The 14509-nt window shown below is 32.8% G+C and overlaps 2 protein-coding genes and 1 pseudogene across 2 annotated transcripts; all 3 read right to left on the bottom strand.

The window, feature by feature from the left end:
• Positions 1 to 227: 227 nt before the first annotated feature.
• LOC140666803 (odorant receptor Or1-like) lies at positions 228 to 3618 on the bottom strand. Its single transcript, XM_072894345.1, has 6 exons — positions 3056 to 3618; positions 2389 to 2740; positions 1506 to 1748; positions 1220 to 1333; positions 979 to 1134; positions 228 to 487 (listed from the first exon to the last, which is right to left on the bottom strand). The coding sequence occupies exons 1-6, from the start codon at positions 3313 to 3315 to the stop codon at positions 437 to 439; spliced, it is 1176 nt and encodes a 391-aa protein (XP_072750446.1). The 5' UTR covers positions 3316 to 3618; the 3' UTR covers positions 228 to 436.
• Positions 3619 to 4479: 861 nt separating this feature from the next.
• LOC140666947 (odorant receptor 13a-like) lies at positions 4480 to 7171 on the bottom strand. The gene is made up of 6 exons (XM_072894507.1): positions 6424 to 7171; positions 5812 to 6163; positions 5499 to 5729; positions 5132 to 5245; positions 4916 to 5071; positions 4480 to 4621 (listed from the first exon to the last, which is right to left on the bottom strand). Exons 1-6 carry the CDS (start codon positions 6675 to 6677, stop codon positions 4571 to 4573), a joined length of 1158 nt encoding a protein of 385 aa, XP_072750608.1. The 5' UTR covers positions 6678 to 7171; the 3' UTR covers positions 4480 to 4570.
• A 576-nt stretch (positions 7172 to 7747) lies between these two features.
• LOC140666953 (odorant receptor 4-like) lies at positions 7748 to 13896 on the bottom strand (annotated as a pseudogene).
• Positions 13897 to 14509: the final 613 nt, after the last annotated feature.

The raw sequence follows: 14509 nt of genomic DNA, 5'->3' as shown, positions 1-14509 counted from the left end.
CATCGTGATGAATGATACTATGAAAATTTCATTGATCGACATAAAACTTAGTCTTCAATGCATTGCTAAGACTAGGATATATGAATATGATCACGATACCGATATCTTTATCACCTATAATATTAATTAAATGATATAATTGATGATGATATAATGTATTATGAGTATGTGGTTTTAAAACATTAATAGAATACATAGTTAATTTAATAAAAAATTGAATATGGTTTATTGATTTACCTCCAGACAACCTTGTGTTTATTCTTACTCGACGAATACGCGTGCACTCACTTGCGAATGCGGCGCACCTGAGAAGGAAATAGTGAGTAACATCGCAAAACAGTTTTCGTCGTGTTTTTAATTTTTTTTTCAAGTGCAAATTTTTCTTCAGCTAAACAAACAGCATTTAATGCTTTTTATAAATTTGATCTACAGCACTTCAGTACGCCGCAATCAGAACCGATATGTACGAAGCTGAAGCTTTTATAATCTATAATAATATTGTTTATAATTATTATGAAAAAAAATTATATATATATATATATATATATATGCATGTACCTTGAAATAAAAAATTTTAATATTTAAATTCAATGTTCATATATCTATATATAACTGATATCTCTATAATGTATAATAAATATATTTTATGTTATTTGACTATTAATTAGTTCATCATTTAAAAAAATATAAAATATAAAAAATTAGTACATATACACATACGCATACATGTACGTATATACATATATGTATGACTATATATTTGCATTACAAAAATTAATTAAATATTAATAAATAAAAATTATAATAAATAATTTTTATAATAAAAATAAAAATTATTCGTAAAAAATTAAAAAATAATATTTATATATGTTCTTAAAAATAACATTTTTTATCGCATGAGAGAATATAATTGACGCTATAAAGAATATATATTAAACACCTTTAAATAATATAAATATATATGTACAGTAAACTTACACTGCTAAATCGTTCCATAGACAAATCCATGACTTTTCCAATTGTAAGAGTTAATTGCTTCTGTGATCTCATTATCAGAAATACAATAAACTGACTCTCTTTGGCACTCCCTTCGTACCAATAAGAATTATATGCAGCATCCCCGATGCTGTTGGTCTATTAAACGAAAAATCACATAATTTTTAAAAAAGCAAATAATATCCAATTATTCATTACAAATATAATATTCGCTCCTGTAAACCTTTTCAGTTAGATAGTCTCCAGTAAAGCAGTAAATAAATGACTCCATAATTGAAACGACGTAAAATAAGATTGTTCTCATTATAATATTCACAGCATCGGGCGATCCAATTGACTAGAATATTAAGAAAAGACCTAACGACAATGAGAAAGCGGTAAAGAGATAAACAATTAAACACAATTAACACTTTTTACTCTATATCTTTACAAATTTGCGCATCTTTTTCATTATCACAAAATTGTCGTTCTGCAAAATCGATAAAACATTGCTACAATACGTTGCTTACCGCAACGAGTATATAACCCAAACAGCAGATAATTAAAGTATCCGACACAAACAGCACCATCGCGATATTCGTGTACATTTCTTCGATGTGCTCTGAAAAGATGATAATTTGCTGATGTTTTTTGATTACTTTTTCTACTATTAAAGGACTCAAAGTGCTTTCCTCGGATAGCTTTCCTTCCTTTGGAAACATATCCATTAACCATTTACGAAGAATATCGATTTGACCGCCTACATGCAGAATCTAAAATGTACGATATTTCCTAATCGCTAAAGAATATTTTAATACTCGGATTACATTTGTAATATGTTTTGAAATATAAAAAACAGAACGCATACACATATATAATACATATATGAACAAAATTAGCAATAACTTATTTTTTATATACATATTTTTATCTATATATATATATATATATATATATATATATATATATATATGTAGGATGATTTTAAAATATACAGCAATACATTAGTACACGAGGTAAATGTACGTATGTATATTAAAACAAGTAAAAATATTATTCGATTATACATTGTACATATCATAGTTTCTGAGTTAACGAAAATTAAAGGAAAAGCTCGAATAATCCTCCTGGTGTTGCAACATACATTACAATATATTTTAATTATTTATTGAGTTGCTCGCTGAAAAATACCAGGCGTTGTTCAAAATCAATTTTATATGTTTTGTTGCAAGTTATGAAGATTATTAATTTGTATTACATATATAAGATTTAAAACAAAAAAAAATGCCGTGCATTTATGAATCATTTGATACATCAATCGATCACAATAATAAAAGATACTAATAAACATGTACAAGTAATAATAATAATAATAATAGCAACGATAATAATTTGTTAGACAATAAAACTCACCAAATTTATTAGTAAGATATTTAATAGGCCATTTATATAGGCGCATAATATTAAGTGGATAAATTGAATAATTAGGACCAAATCGTACACCAATGTTCGGCTGAGATCAAATGGTAGATCCATGTTCATAACGAGCGGTCGCGTATTGGAAGTATTGGAAGCTTTCTCGTCGTTATCGTTCATGAAAACATTGCTAACATGAAACATTACAGCTACCGTATAAAGGATGACTGTCCCGTTATTGAGACGTCGGGACAGGTTGGCATTATGTGTCGTCGCGATCATACTGACTTCATCAATGGTACGATTTTCCCAATCGATTGCCATCATCGTTAATATCCTGACAAATGTTCTACGAATAGTTTTTGAATAATTATTATTGTGTAAATGATTGCAACAAATCGTTGTATAAATTGAAGATGAGATATTAGAAACTTATCATTACATTCATTTAAATTTCTGTTTAATAATTAATTATATCAATATATTTTCTTTATTTAATTTAATTTTATTGTTTATAATTATCGAACGATTTACTTTACTGTAAAACTTTAAAAGATAGGTGTTGAACTTTTACGTAATATGTTACTAAAACGAGTTTTACAGTTTAAATCAGATAATTTTTTTATCAATATTGCATATCACTATATATTATGACATATCTCACCGTTTTTTAACCCAAAAAATGATAACTTTAATAAACATTATCGTGTATGTCATCGTTTCACTTAAAATTTTCATTACTTCAAAAGGCTCGTTGGAATAGAAATGGTTTACAACCCATTGATATTCAAGAATTTGCTCCAGTATGATTGCAATCGTCCAAAATATTCTGCGCAATGGAATGTACGACGCATTTGGCCAGATGCCAAAAATTCGAAGAAGAATTTTTAACGATTTGCTAAGTGAATTCTCTATATCTATCATTCTACGTGATTATTGTTTCCTTCAATTCTTATTTTTTTCAACGTTTATACACCAATTCTTATAACTTTAATAATAACTTTCCATTATGAGAGATGCATCCAATCGTATGATGTGCACGATATTGAACCTTTGTATAGACTGAGAGCTCAGAAGGAAGTACGCGAACGGAACAAACCCCCTCCTCGAGCAACTGCTTATTAAATATTTTGATCGGAAAGTGCATGGATTGCATATGATTTTGTTATGACATGTCGATAAAAAAAAAGTTTTCAGGTCCCGATCTTCCCTGTCTTCCTATCTTGAACTCTCTCTCCTTCTCTCTCTCTCTCTCTCTCTCTCTCTCTCTCTCTCTCTCTCTCTATCTCTATCTCTATCTCTTTCTCTCTCTCTCCCCCTCTTTCTCGGATGGAGCGAGGGTAGCGCAGTACGTTATGTCATTTTAAAAATTCAAGCAACAACAGAGAGCATCACACGCAAACTTAACGTCGGACGTTAAACCGTGGTCGATGACCGTAAAAAAAGTTTTGTGATTCTAGAAATGAGGGGATTTTTCGAGGAAGAAGAAAGAAAGAAGAGGTGTTTCCCTATTCAAGATTTTGTTGTCGAACGAAATTTACGTGTATGTATAGTAAACACTGTAAAATGTCAGTCGTTCAGTTTAGGATAAACGCGAGGTGTATAAGTTGGATATAAGTTGGTGCACAATAATCGAGTAAAAAAAAATAAAAACTGAAAAGACGAGGAAACAAAGAAATTAAGAAAAGTTTTATTTCAGTGTCGATGATAGTGCGTTTTTTGCAGACATAGTTATAATATAAACTTTAAAGAATATCAAGAAGAAGGAAAATTTACGTACTACTTTCTTTAAAAGAATTGTGATTTTTATATAATGTTGCTTAATATTAGAAAATTAGATTGAGCTTCTGAAACAAACGTGATGATGGAAGAAGAATCTTCATTATGAAAGCGTTTTATGTTGATACTTCATATACTACTATAACATTTTTTATACAAAAAAGGAAATATAAGTGTATGTGTGTTTGTGAAATCAATTATATTATTTAAAAATTTAATTATGTATTTAAAATAATATAACAATAGTAATAATTAGAATATTGTTATTTTACTTTATGTTACTGAAGTCTATCGTATTATTGTATTCATCTGTGTAGTGTTACAGTTACTGTGAAATATTACACTATCATAAAGAATGATACTATCAAAATTTCATCGATCAATACATAAAACTTAGTCTTCAGTACATTGCCAGTAATACGGACACATATGATGCTGATACCTTTACCACCTATAACGTTAATTGTTGATCATATAATATATAATGAGTATGTGGTTTTAAAATGTTAATCAATTTAACAAAGGTTGTCCAGTTTAACAGCATAATCATTTACGTTAAAAAATTAAATTTTCACATTTTAATGTATCTTATAATTATTAAAAAAATAGCACATTTTTCTTAATATTGATAAAATATTTCATTGTTGATAGACGTGCATAGAATTTAGTACAAGTATTTAAAATTTATATATAAAATTTATAGGATGGAGAGAAAAAGAGTGAAGGTAGAAAATGAGAAACTTACGCTGGTGAAACGTTCTAAGGAAAGATCCATGATTTTTCCAATCGTGATGGTCAATTGTTTCTGCGATCTCAAGACCACGAGATGTACAATTCGACTCTGTTTAGGCGGGACGTCGTACCAAAGAGAATTATAGGCCACATCTCCGATCATTTTGCTCTAGAAGAGAAACAAGAGATAGATTTCAAACTCTTGCGAATGCCACTGCATTTTCCTAACCTTGGCACTCAAGTATTCACCGGCGAAGCAATATATGAACGCTTCAAGATTCATCACGAAGTAGTATAACATGGATCTCACCAGGATTGTCGAACCACCAGGTGTATCAAGCGACTGCAATATCGAATGAAGTAATTTAGAATTAGTCTTATACCTACATATCTTTCCGTGAAGGTTGTAATATCGATTTTGCTAATATCGATGAATTAGTTAGTCTAAGATGCGAGAGAAAATGATCGAACGTGATTTCCGGTTCTTGAGATGAAATAGGACAGTGTTTTTTAAAAATTATACAAAAAGTGCATTTTCTCTCGGAGTGTAATTTTAGATGATAGTGAGCGTATGATTTTTGCCGAATGTTACTCACGGTGACAATAATATATCCTAAACAGCATATAATGAGAGTATCCGAAACAAACAATGTCAACGCGATATATGTATAAAGATTTTCAATATTTTCCGAAAACGCAATGATCCGCTGGTGTTTCATGATCATCGTTCTCATTGTTATTCCGTCCATGGTGAGTATCTTATTTTTGGAAAAGGCTTTCAGCAACCAGTCGCAAAGAATATCGATTTGACCGCTGATGTGCAGTATCTAAGATCCATAAACGATCCGTGACCGACAACAAATGGCAATTATTTCATTTTCAGAAGCCAAATTAATATCGCAAACTCACCAGAGTGATGATGAGTGAATTGACCACAGAAATTCCACAGCCGCACATCGCCAGATGAAAGAATTCGAGAATCGTAACGAGTGTATAAGTGGAAAATGTGTTTACCTTGAATGGAAATTTCATCTTCAAGATATGATCTCGCGCGGACACGTTTATCTTTTGTGCATCACTGACGTTGCCGGCAAAAACACCGCAACTGTATAAAATTATGGCGATCAATTGAAGGCCAACGATGAAATTCGAGAAGCGATGCGAAAGTCTGGCCCTGTTTCTTGTAATGCGCAGACTGCACTCGGTCAAAACGCAATTCTTCCAGTCTGCAGCCATCATTTGCAATATATCGAAGAACGTTCTACGATCGGATTGGATTCATCTCTCGCGATATGACGTTTATTTAACACTAATATCTAATATTCTCTCAGGTAAATACACACAAGTCATATACGGACAAGATAAATTCACAGCTCACATATATATTACTTTTAATAAATTCACAAAAGAATTCAATAACTAAAATAAATTGTGATATAATGTACACATATATATCTATATAATTTTTTGCAATATTTATATAACTTTAGAACGTAATAAAATAATGACACAATGTCTTACCGTTCATTAATCCACAAAATAATGAGTTTGATGAAGAAAAGGCTGTATGTCATAGTGCTGCTCATTCCGTCCATAAAATTGGAGAAACTGTCGGTGTAATAATGTACCGCCAAATAGCGATACTGAAAGATTTGAGCCGCAGTTAATAGCACGATCCACAATAATCGGTACAAAACGGTCGACGGTAGATACGGCCAGATACCGCAGGCGCGAAGACCGATCTTTACCACGCGACTAACTGTGCTCATCTCCATCTTCTCTATAAGTAAAACAACGCGTCGAGGATGTGCGCGCGAGTCGTCAAGTAATTTTATGCCGTAAAATCTGGGGAGGTGGAATCGAGAGTGGTTTCGTGTTGGTGAACAAAAAAAACACTTGCCAATCGGATAACTCGTTAAATATTCTCTATCGCGATGTACGTGTCGCAAACTTTGACAAACTCGACGGTGTCACGTGCGACAGTCACACGTCGCGGCCGAGTGAATCTGAAAATAGGGAGCTAACAATTTTTTCTTCCCCTTCTTCGAGTCGAGTTTCAGGACGATGCACTTGCACATTAAAAATGTAACAATGCCTGCAGTAAGTTTGGGAGTACGTTTACAGCTTCCATGACCTGCGCGATAAACATGCAGTTAAAAAAGTTTCGCTATTGAAGGAGCTTCATGAAGGGAAGAATATGAAAACACGGGAGTTTGTTCCGACGAAAGTGACTAAGATTACGTATTCGTATTCGCAATACGTGGCAGAATACAATACCCTTGACAAAGAAAGATAAAAAAGTTCATTGGTCTCGGGTGATTTTTCTCCATAAATCAAGTGGATACTTGAAAATATTACTTTTTATGTTGCAGCTACAATTCTCCAAAGTTGATAAAACTAAAAGAAAACTGAAGAAATAAATCTAAACTTATTCAGCAACGAAAGAAGTTGGATTTAATTATGAAAGACTACAAGTTCCTACGCGATATCTTGAATGAAATACAAACGTAAATCAGATGCGAAGCTGTGCTCGACGACCGTGAAAAAGTAATCTAGGACTTAAGGACGCGGGTCCGAAGAAATAAAATATAGTGAAATTGCTAAAGTAGTTTTCAGTACTGTCCTTTCACCGTAGACAAGCAAACAAAAACTCTAAAAAACGTAGTAAGAAATTAGACTTTATTTGAGAGATTCGCGTTATTAACAACAATGTAAAACGTCTGACAAAACAGAACCTTCGCTACGCAATTTCTTTTTCGACTGCATTAAAAAATATAATAGTCAATTCGAGTGCAATTTGAATTACTTCAACTTTATGGGAAATAAATGGAATAGAAACATTATTTAAAACAAACTTTATATATTTTTATCTCATGTTTACTGAACTCTACTGTTTACACACACTTCATGTTATTGTTATAGCAATCCTCAAAATACATGTTACTTACCTTCAGTACATCGCTAATAGTAATGATAAATATGATCCTGAAGCCTTTACAACCTATAATCAAATCATCATTGTGCATATAATTATTCATAAAATTATAATAGTGATATAAAAAAGTATTAACAAGACACCAAACAGAACAAAGTGATCTGTACGAGTATAATATAGTGTCATTTTGATATGTCAAGTTTTATAGATCAAACTCTTTTCCGTTATTAATCTTAAAAAATAAAAATAATATAATTAAACTTAACTAACTGTTCACAACAAGACAACATATTCATGCATAAGTAATATTAATTAGTATTTTGAAAAAATGACATTTCTAAGAATGTGTAAAATCTATCGGAGAAATATATTTAAATTTCATGTTGTATAACAGTTGCGATAAATGAAACAAAAATAAATACGCCAAGTAAAATCTTACGCTAGTGAAACGTTCCAAAGAGAGATCCATGATTTTTCCACTCGTAATCGTCAATCTTTTCTGCGCCCTCATAATCACTAAGAGTATAATGCGGCTCTCTTTGCCCGAAAAGTTGTACCAGAGAGAATCATACGCCGCAGTCCCGATCATCTTGCTCTGGAATAAGAATAAATGAATTAATAAAAATTTTTGCAAAATTACAAGTTTCGCTACTGACCTTGGCGCTCAGATATTCGCCAGACAAACAGTATATGAATGCCTCGAGGTTAATCGAAATGTAAAACATTACGGACTTTACCAAGATCGCTGCAGCATTAGGCGCATCTAATGACTGTTTCCACATTGACAATTAATATCTTGATAAACAAATTAATGTGCACATATTGTGATTATTAGCTTGTATTTTTCCAGTATCAATAACTTTTTATGTTTTATGCAATATTTATATCTTTAAAACGTCGAACGCGTCATTTTCGACTTACGGTGACGATAACATATCCCAGACAGCATATGATAACTGTATCCGATAAGAGTATCATAAACGCGATGTATGTATAAAGATTTTCGATGTTTTCTGAAAATACGATAATCTGCTGATGTTTCATGATCAATGATTGCATAGTAATCTCTTCCGTCTCTATTTCATTTTTGGAAAAAGCTTTCATTAATTGTTCACGAAGAATATCAATTTGGCCACTGACATGAAGTACCTAAAATTTAGAGTTTGATGATTCTCTTAAGAAATTTGTGCTCTTCAAAAAATATCAAAAGCAAATATGAATTGTAATTTTTAATAAGCTATTTACATCTAATTTTAGATGTTATACAATTATAGAAATTTGTTATTAATCAATTTTTCAAACGGATTCGTAATTTTAAAAAATATTTTATATTCTATAATTATGTCACAAATAATATTTAAAAAATTAAATTATTTTAATATATCTTTACAAATTGGAAAATCTTAAATTGCGAGGTGCCTATTTGTTATCTAAAAAATGTATATACCAAAGTAACGAGAAGCGAGTTGATAGTCGTGATGCCGTAGGCGACAAAATACAGGTGATAAAATTGAACACTTTGAACCGCTACGTAAATAGAATTCGTACTAATATTGAATGGTAATTCCATCTTCAAAATAAGTTCCCGTTTATACGGTTCTATTCTGTCTATGTTAGCGGCGAGAACACCAGCGCTGTAGGATAGTACGGAGACTATCTGCATCCCAATGATCCATCTCGAGAGACGATGTGCGACTTTTGTATTTTTTGTCATTATACGCGAATTCAAGATAGTGTGGTCTTGCCAGTCCGCTGACATCATTTGCAATAGATCGAAAAATAGTCTACGGAAGATCGGATTCACATCATGCGTGTTAACGCCTGTTTCATTCTCAGCCCGCGTGAAATTAAATCGGAACTGTGTGTATCTGGCTTTGAATTTAATTTATAATGTGTCAGAAAAAAACAGGCAACTTGTCTAAACTTTGTTTACTTTTGAATCGATTAATTAAAATTTAAAAACTATTAAAGTCAACAAAATTGACTTATATTTGCCTTTATAATCGATGACTGTGCTAAGTGACAAAGGAGATCAGACTTTTGTAATGTATTCTACAAGACGCGAGATTTATAATATTCTGTAAATGTATCATACCGTTGATTGGTCCATAGCAGAACGAGTTTAATGTAGAGTAGAGTAGAAGCCAACGCGCTACCCACTCCATCCATGAGCTCGGAGAAGTCGTCCATATGAATGTTCACTACGACGAATCCGTATTGAAAGACTTGAGCCGTACTTAGCATTATTATCCAGTACAATCTAAATAACACGGTAGATGGTGCGTACGGCCAGATACCGTAAATGTGAAGGCCGAATCTAACGAGCCGGCTCAGCGTCGTCTGCATTTTTATTTTCTTTAGACGACGCTTCGAGGCTCGGTCAAGGAATAATTTTGTTAAACGCAAAAACCTGGCTGCGGGTCGACAACCGAACCGCGTGTGTCATTGACCACTGTCACAATCACTGCGCATTAAATATATATTTCTGTTGTTAAAAAACTTTAACTATAATATTATGAATCACGAAAATGGCGCTCACTCTTATTTCCTCCCTCCTTCCGATCGCGATGCAATTGCACGCTCTCTTTAAAAATGCAATAGGCATAGGGGGCAGGGAGAAACTCTCCAACTGCGATGTTAAAAAGTTTCGATGTTGGGGGAGTACGTCGTGGGGAGAAAGGTTGGGAAAAAAAGCGAAGACGTATCGCAGGAGTTTCTTGCGATGGAAAGACTGCTCCGAAGGTCACAGTTGGTGCAGTAGGCGGTTGCGTGAAGGATCAAACAGTTTGACGGCGACGCTGCAGGCAGAAGCACATGACGACGTAGGCTCCAGGAGCAATCTCTTTTTATAATTGCAAGGCAAGTATCATATAATACTGTGTGCAAGTCTGTCTTTGCGTAACCTTCTTCTCACGCTACATTTTTAATCGTAAGCTTGAAAAATTAAATAAAAAATATCTAGAAAAAAGAAATATATAAATATGTAGTCACAATAATTGTTCTTCTCATTGCGTGATTAATTTGATTATGTAATATACGAAGAGAAGGAAGTATGGTGTATACTTAACTATTTTTTACAATATTTTTTATATTACGTGTATGTATAAATATATCTATATCAAGAAAAAACTAATTCTGGAATCTTGTAAGATTAAATAATACTTTAGATGAATAAATTAGATGCTTTTATTTTAATGTTTATCAAGCAAAATATACCATTATTAAGCAAATATTTTATAGGTAAAATATGAATTGATCGGGGGGAACAATATTGTATTTATAGCTCTCTACTTATGACTGCGAGTTAAGTAAAGCTGTCAGAAGAATCGATGCTTTGGTAAACGACACTCTTGCTCATCTACACGCGTACGCTTGATGTGAAATCCCGTCGAGTCTCTTTGAATAGGAAAATTGTTAATCGTGCAAACGGGCTGACAGTAGTAAAAGAGTACTATATCCTTCTGCACGCGAGACCGTTAACGGAGCGTAATGCGCGATACAGTTCAATACATCGCGTGTAACAGCGACACATATGAGGCTGATGCTTTCACGATCTACAACATGATACGTATGGGCAATTACAGTCGACATATACAAATATCATGCAGCATGACCGGAGAACGTCACTGAATGTCAAAATATCAATCATAACAAGACACGCACAATAACATGTATAAAAAATATCTATAGATTTTCATAACCAATTTTATTATCTGATTTTTCTTACGTTGGTAAATTGCTGCAAAGAAAGATCCAAAAACTTTCCTGCCGTGAATTTCAAGCTCTTCTGTGATCTTACAATCATTAGAAAGACATCTCGATTCTGGTTCGGGTTTGATTCATACCAAAGCGATTCATACGCCGCATCACGGTATATTCTGCTCTGTAACGAAACGTAATAAAATTTCTTTGTAGAGCAAGAACAATATTCGGTACGCTTTATTATAGCGCTTATTGCATACTAACTTTCGTGCTAAGATACTCTCCGACGAAACAAAATATAAATACCTCTGTGCACATGGCAATGTAAAATAACGCGAATTTTGCTACCAGTGTCGATCCGCCCGGGATACCGATTGACTAAAAATTTTAAATATATATGTTATACACTGAAAGAAGAAATAATTTTTTATTGTAGAATACTCACAACAACAATGATAAATCCTATACAACAGATAACCAAAGTGTTTGAAGCAAATTGTATCAATGCAATGCTTGAGAAAAGGCTTTCGATATTGTTGGAGAACAAGATAATCTTCTGATGACGGATGATCAACGCCTTTATAATACTTTCGGTAACACCCTGCTCAATATTCTTCCGTGTAATTTCATTCAACTTTTGTCGCACTATATCGATCTGCCCACACACGTGAAGCACCTAAATGTCACGATATGCGCTTCAATTTTACACCCCATATAAGAAGCATGAAAGTTTGCTGTATAGCTTGATATATTATTTTATTTTTCGAATTAAAAAAGAAAAAATGCATTATTTATTAATATTTATTGTTATTTGATCTAGCTTAAGATTTTTCTCGATGCTGTCACATCGTAGCTATCTTCCTTTATAAAAACATTGGTAAATTAAAAACAAGACTTACTAGTGTTATCAGCAAAGAGTTTAATACGCCGTCGCAACTAGCCGCGCCCGTGTTATGAACAAACTGTATAAACAAAACAGCGATATGCACTGATGTGCTCTTGATTTCAAAAGGCAATTCCATCTTAAAAATGAGCTCTCGAGTATCTGTCTGATTGCTACTATTATATATTTTAAGCACAGTACTGGTAGCGTAGAGAAATACCCTTATCGCGTACATGGTTATTATTAAGTTGGAGAATTGACGAGAGATGTAAGCTATTCTAGTCATTGTTCATTTTTTGGAGACGTCGCGTCTCTTCCAGTTCTCGGCCATGTGCGCTAGGATTTCACTCAACAGACTGTAATATTTTAAAAAATAAACGGCCATATATAAAGTGACAACATGAATTGCTTTGTGAAATATCATTACGAATCGAAGTAAAATGTAAAATGTATACGTATTAGAAGGGAAGAAGTTATACTTTTACAATTTACAACATTTTAGATCTACGATATAAAGGTTCCAGGTTTGCCCGTTTTGCAAATCTCACTATACTTACAATAGCTGCGAGAAAGCTTACTGAGTATTGAACACGAAAACTACCAGCTTGACAGATAGAAGACTGTAAGCCACAGTATTACTCAATGCTTCCATCAGGATAAAAACATCTTCTTCGAAATGCATGATCAAGAATTTATACTGAAAAATCTGAAACACTGCCGTCGAGGATATGCACAAGATTTGACGCAAAATTGCGTACGACGTGTCCGGCCATAGGCCGATTGCGCGCAAACCGAATTCCACAGAATGACACACGGTACTCATCGAGCCAATCTCGTTATTCATCGAACCGGAATAAGTCAGACTTACGACACGATAGCACTAATCTTAACTTAGTTTCCTCTCTCTTATCAGTGTATATTATACGGATAAGACTATAATACAGAAGGAAACACGACTCGCGTTAGCCCGGGATTATCTGCTCCGTACAGTTGTTACGACGTAACTTAAGTAATTTGCACTGAAACTAAAATCTTATAAGGTCATCAGTTAGAAGAGGAACCTAACCTAACCTCAAAACTCCGGTCGCAGCATGACCATTAATGGGGGGAATATAGCAGGTCGAGAGGTCTGAGCGAGACTGTAAAATTTTCTGTGCATAACCACTCGAGTAACTCCCACTCTGCTACAACCGACCAGTAAAGATCGTTCATTACGTATTTCTGTCGCGTAATTATTTCCATCTTGGAAATCGCGAAAAAAATAAGCCGATATTTCTCCAATGATTATAGCGATTGCAAAAAACAGCCACGTGAAGACGTCAATGCATTTTGTCCTGTATGTACGCATTGCTCGCTCGCTGTCATTTGCATTAAAAATGCAATGTCAACGTTCACCATACCACGTAGTGAAAGACCCGTGCTGTACTCGGCATTATAATTCAAATAGTACGATGGATAATACGCATGACTAAATATCGTAAATGTCAAAAGTTGAATCTAATTATCTATCTGAACTTGGCGCAGCTTTTTCTTAAAAGTCATTTAGAAACTTGGAAGATTAATTATTTTAGCGAACAGCTTTTCTATTAAAAACGAAAATCTTTTCGGGGCAACAACCGAATACAGCTGCGTATTACTTAACACGATTCAAACATTTTTTGTTAAATATATGTGTTTGCTGTATAATGCAAAAAAAATAAAACTATAATTTTGTACTGAAAATTGTACTTGAAAATTTCACAATAGAAAATGTTTTTTTGGAACGTTTTTTCGTCGTTTTAATGTAATACTTAATATAAACTAGAAGAGAAGAATACAGACAATATGTAAAATTAGTTTTGTATAATATTTTTTCTACATATATGTATGGTATGTACTTATATATTTATATATTTTTCTTATTATTTTTTAAAATTCTTCTTAGACAATTTTTATTTTTTAAAGTAAAACATTCTTTGACATGAGACTAAATTTAATCGTTAATTAAATATTTTAATTTTGATCTTATCAAAATACATTTCGATTCAGAAAATTAAGCAATTTGTTTTGTAGAAACTTGATGTGTTTTAGTAAACGATTATTGCTCA

Source organism: Anoplolepis gracilipes, chromosome 6 (assembly GCF_047496725.1).
Source record: "Anoplolepis gracilipes chromosome 6, ASM4749672v1, whole genome shotgun sequence".
Classification (NCBI taxonomy): Eukaryota; Metazoa; Arthropoda; class Insecta; order Hymenoptera; family Formicidae; genus Anoplolepis; species Anoplolepis gracilipes.
The sequence above is the reverse complement of the archived record's forward strand: the minus strand, read 5'-3'. Positions and strand labels throughout refer to the sequence as shown.

Bases quoted from the DNA above. Each gene is read 5' to 3' on its own strand.
- LOC140666803 (XM_072894345.1), bottom strand. From the start codon at position 3,315: ATGATAGATATAGAGAATTCACTTAGCAAATCGTTAAAAATTCTTCTT. The intron at 2,741-3,055 runs GTGAGATATGTC...AACTATTCGTAG, and splicing joins ATTTTTTGGGTTAAAAAACG to AACATTTGTCAGGATATTAA. The intron at 1,135-1,219 runs GTTTACAGGAGC...TTCGTTTAATAG, and splicing joins GAGACTATCTAACTGAAAAG to ACCAACAGCATCGGGGATGC.
- LOC140666947 (XM_072894507.1), bottom strand. From the start codon at position 6,677: ATGGAGATGAGCACAGTTAGTCGCGTGGTAAAGATCGGTCTTCGCGCC. The intron at 6,164-6,423 runs GTAAGACATTGT...ATCCGATCGTAG, and splicing joins ATTTTGTGGATTAATGAACG to AACGTTCTTCGATATATTGC. The intron at 5,072-5,131 runs GTTAGGAAAATG...TTTCTCTTCTAG, and splicing joins GTGAATACTTGAGTGCCAAG to AGCAAAATGATCGGAGATGT.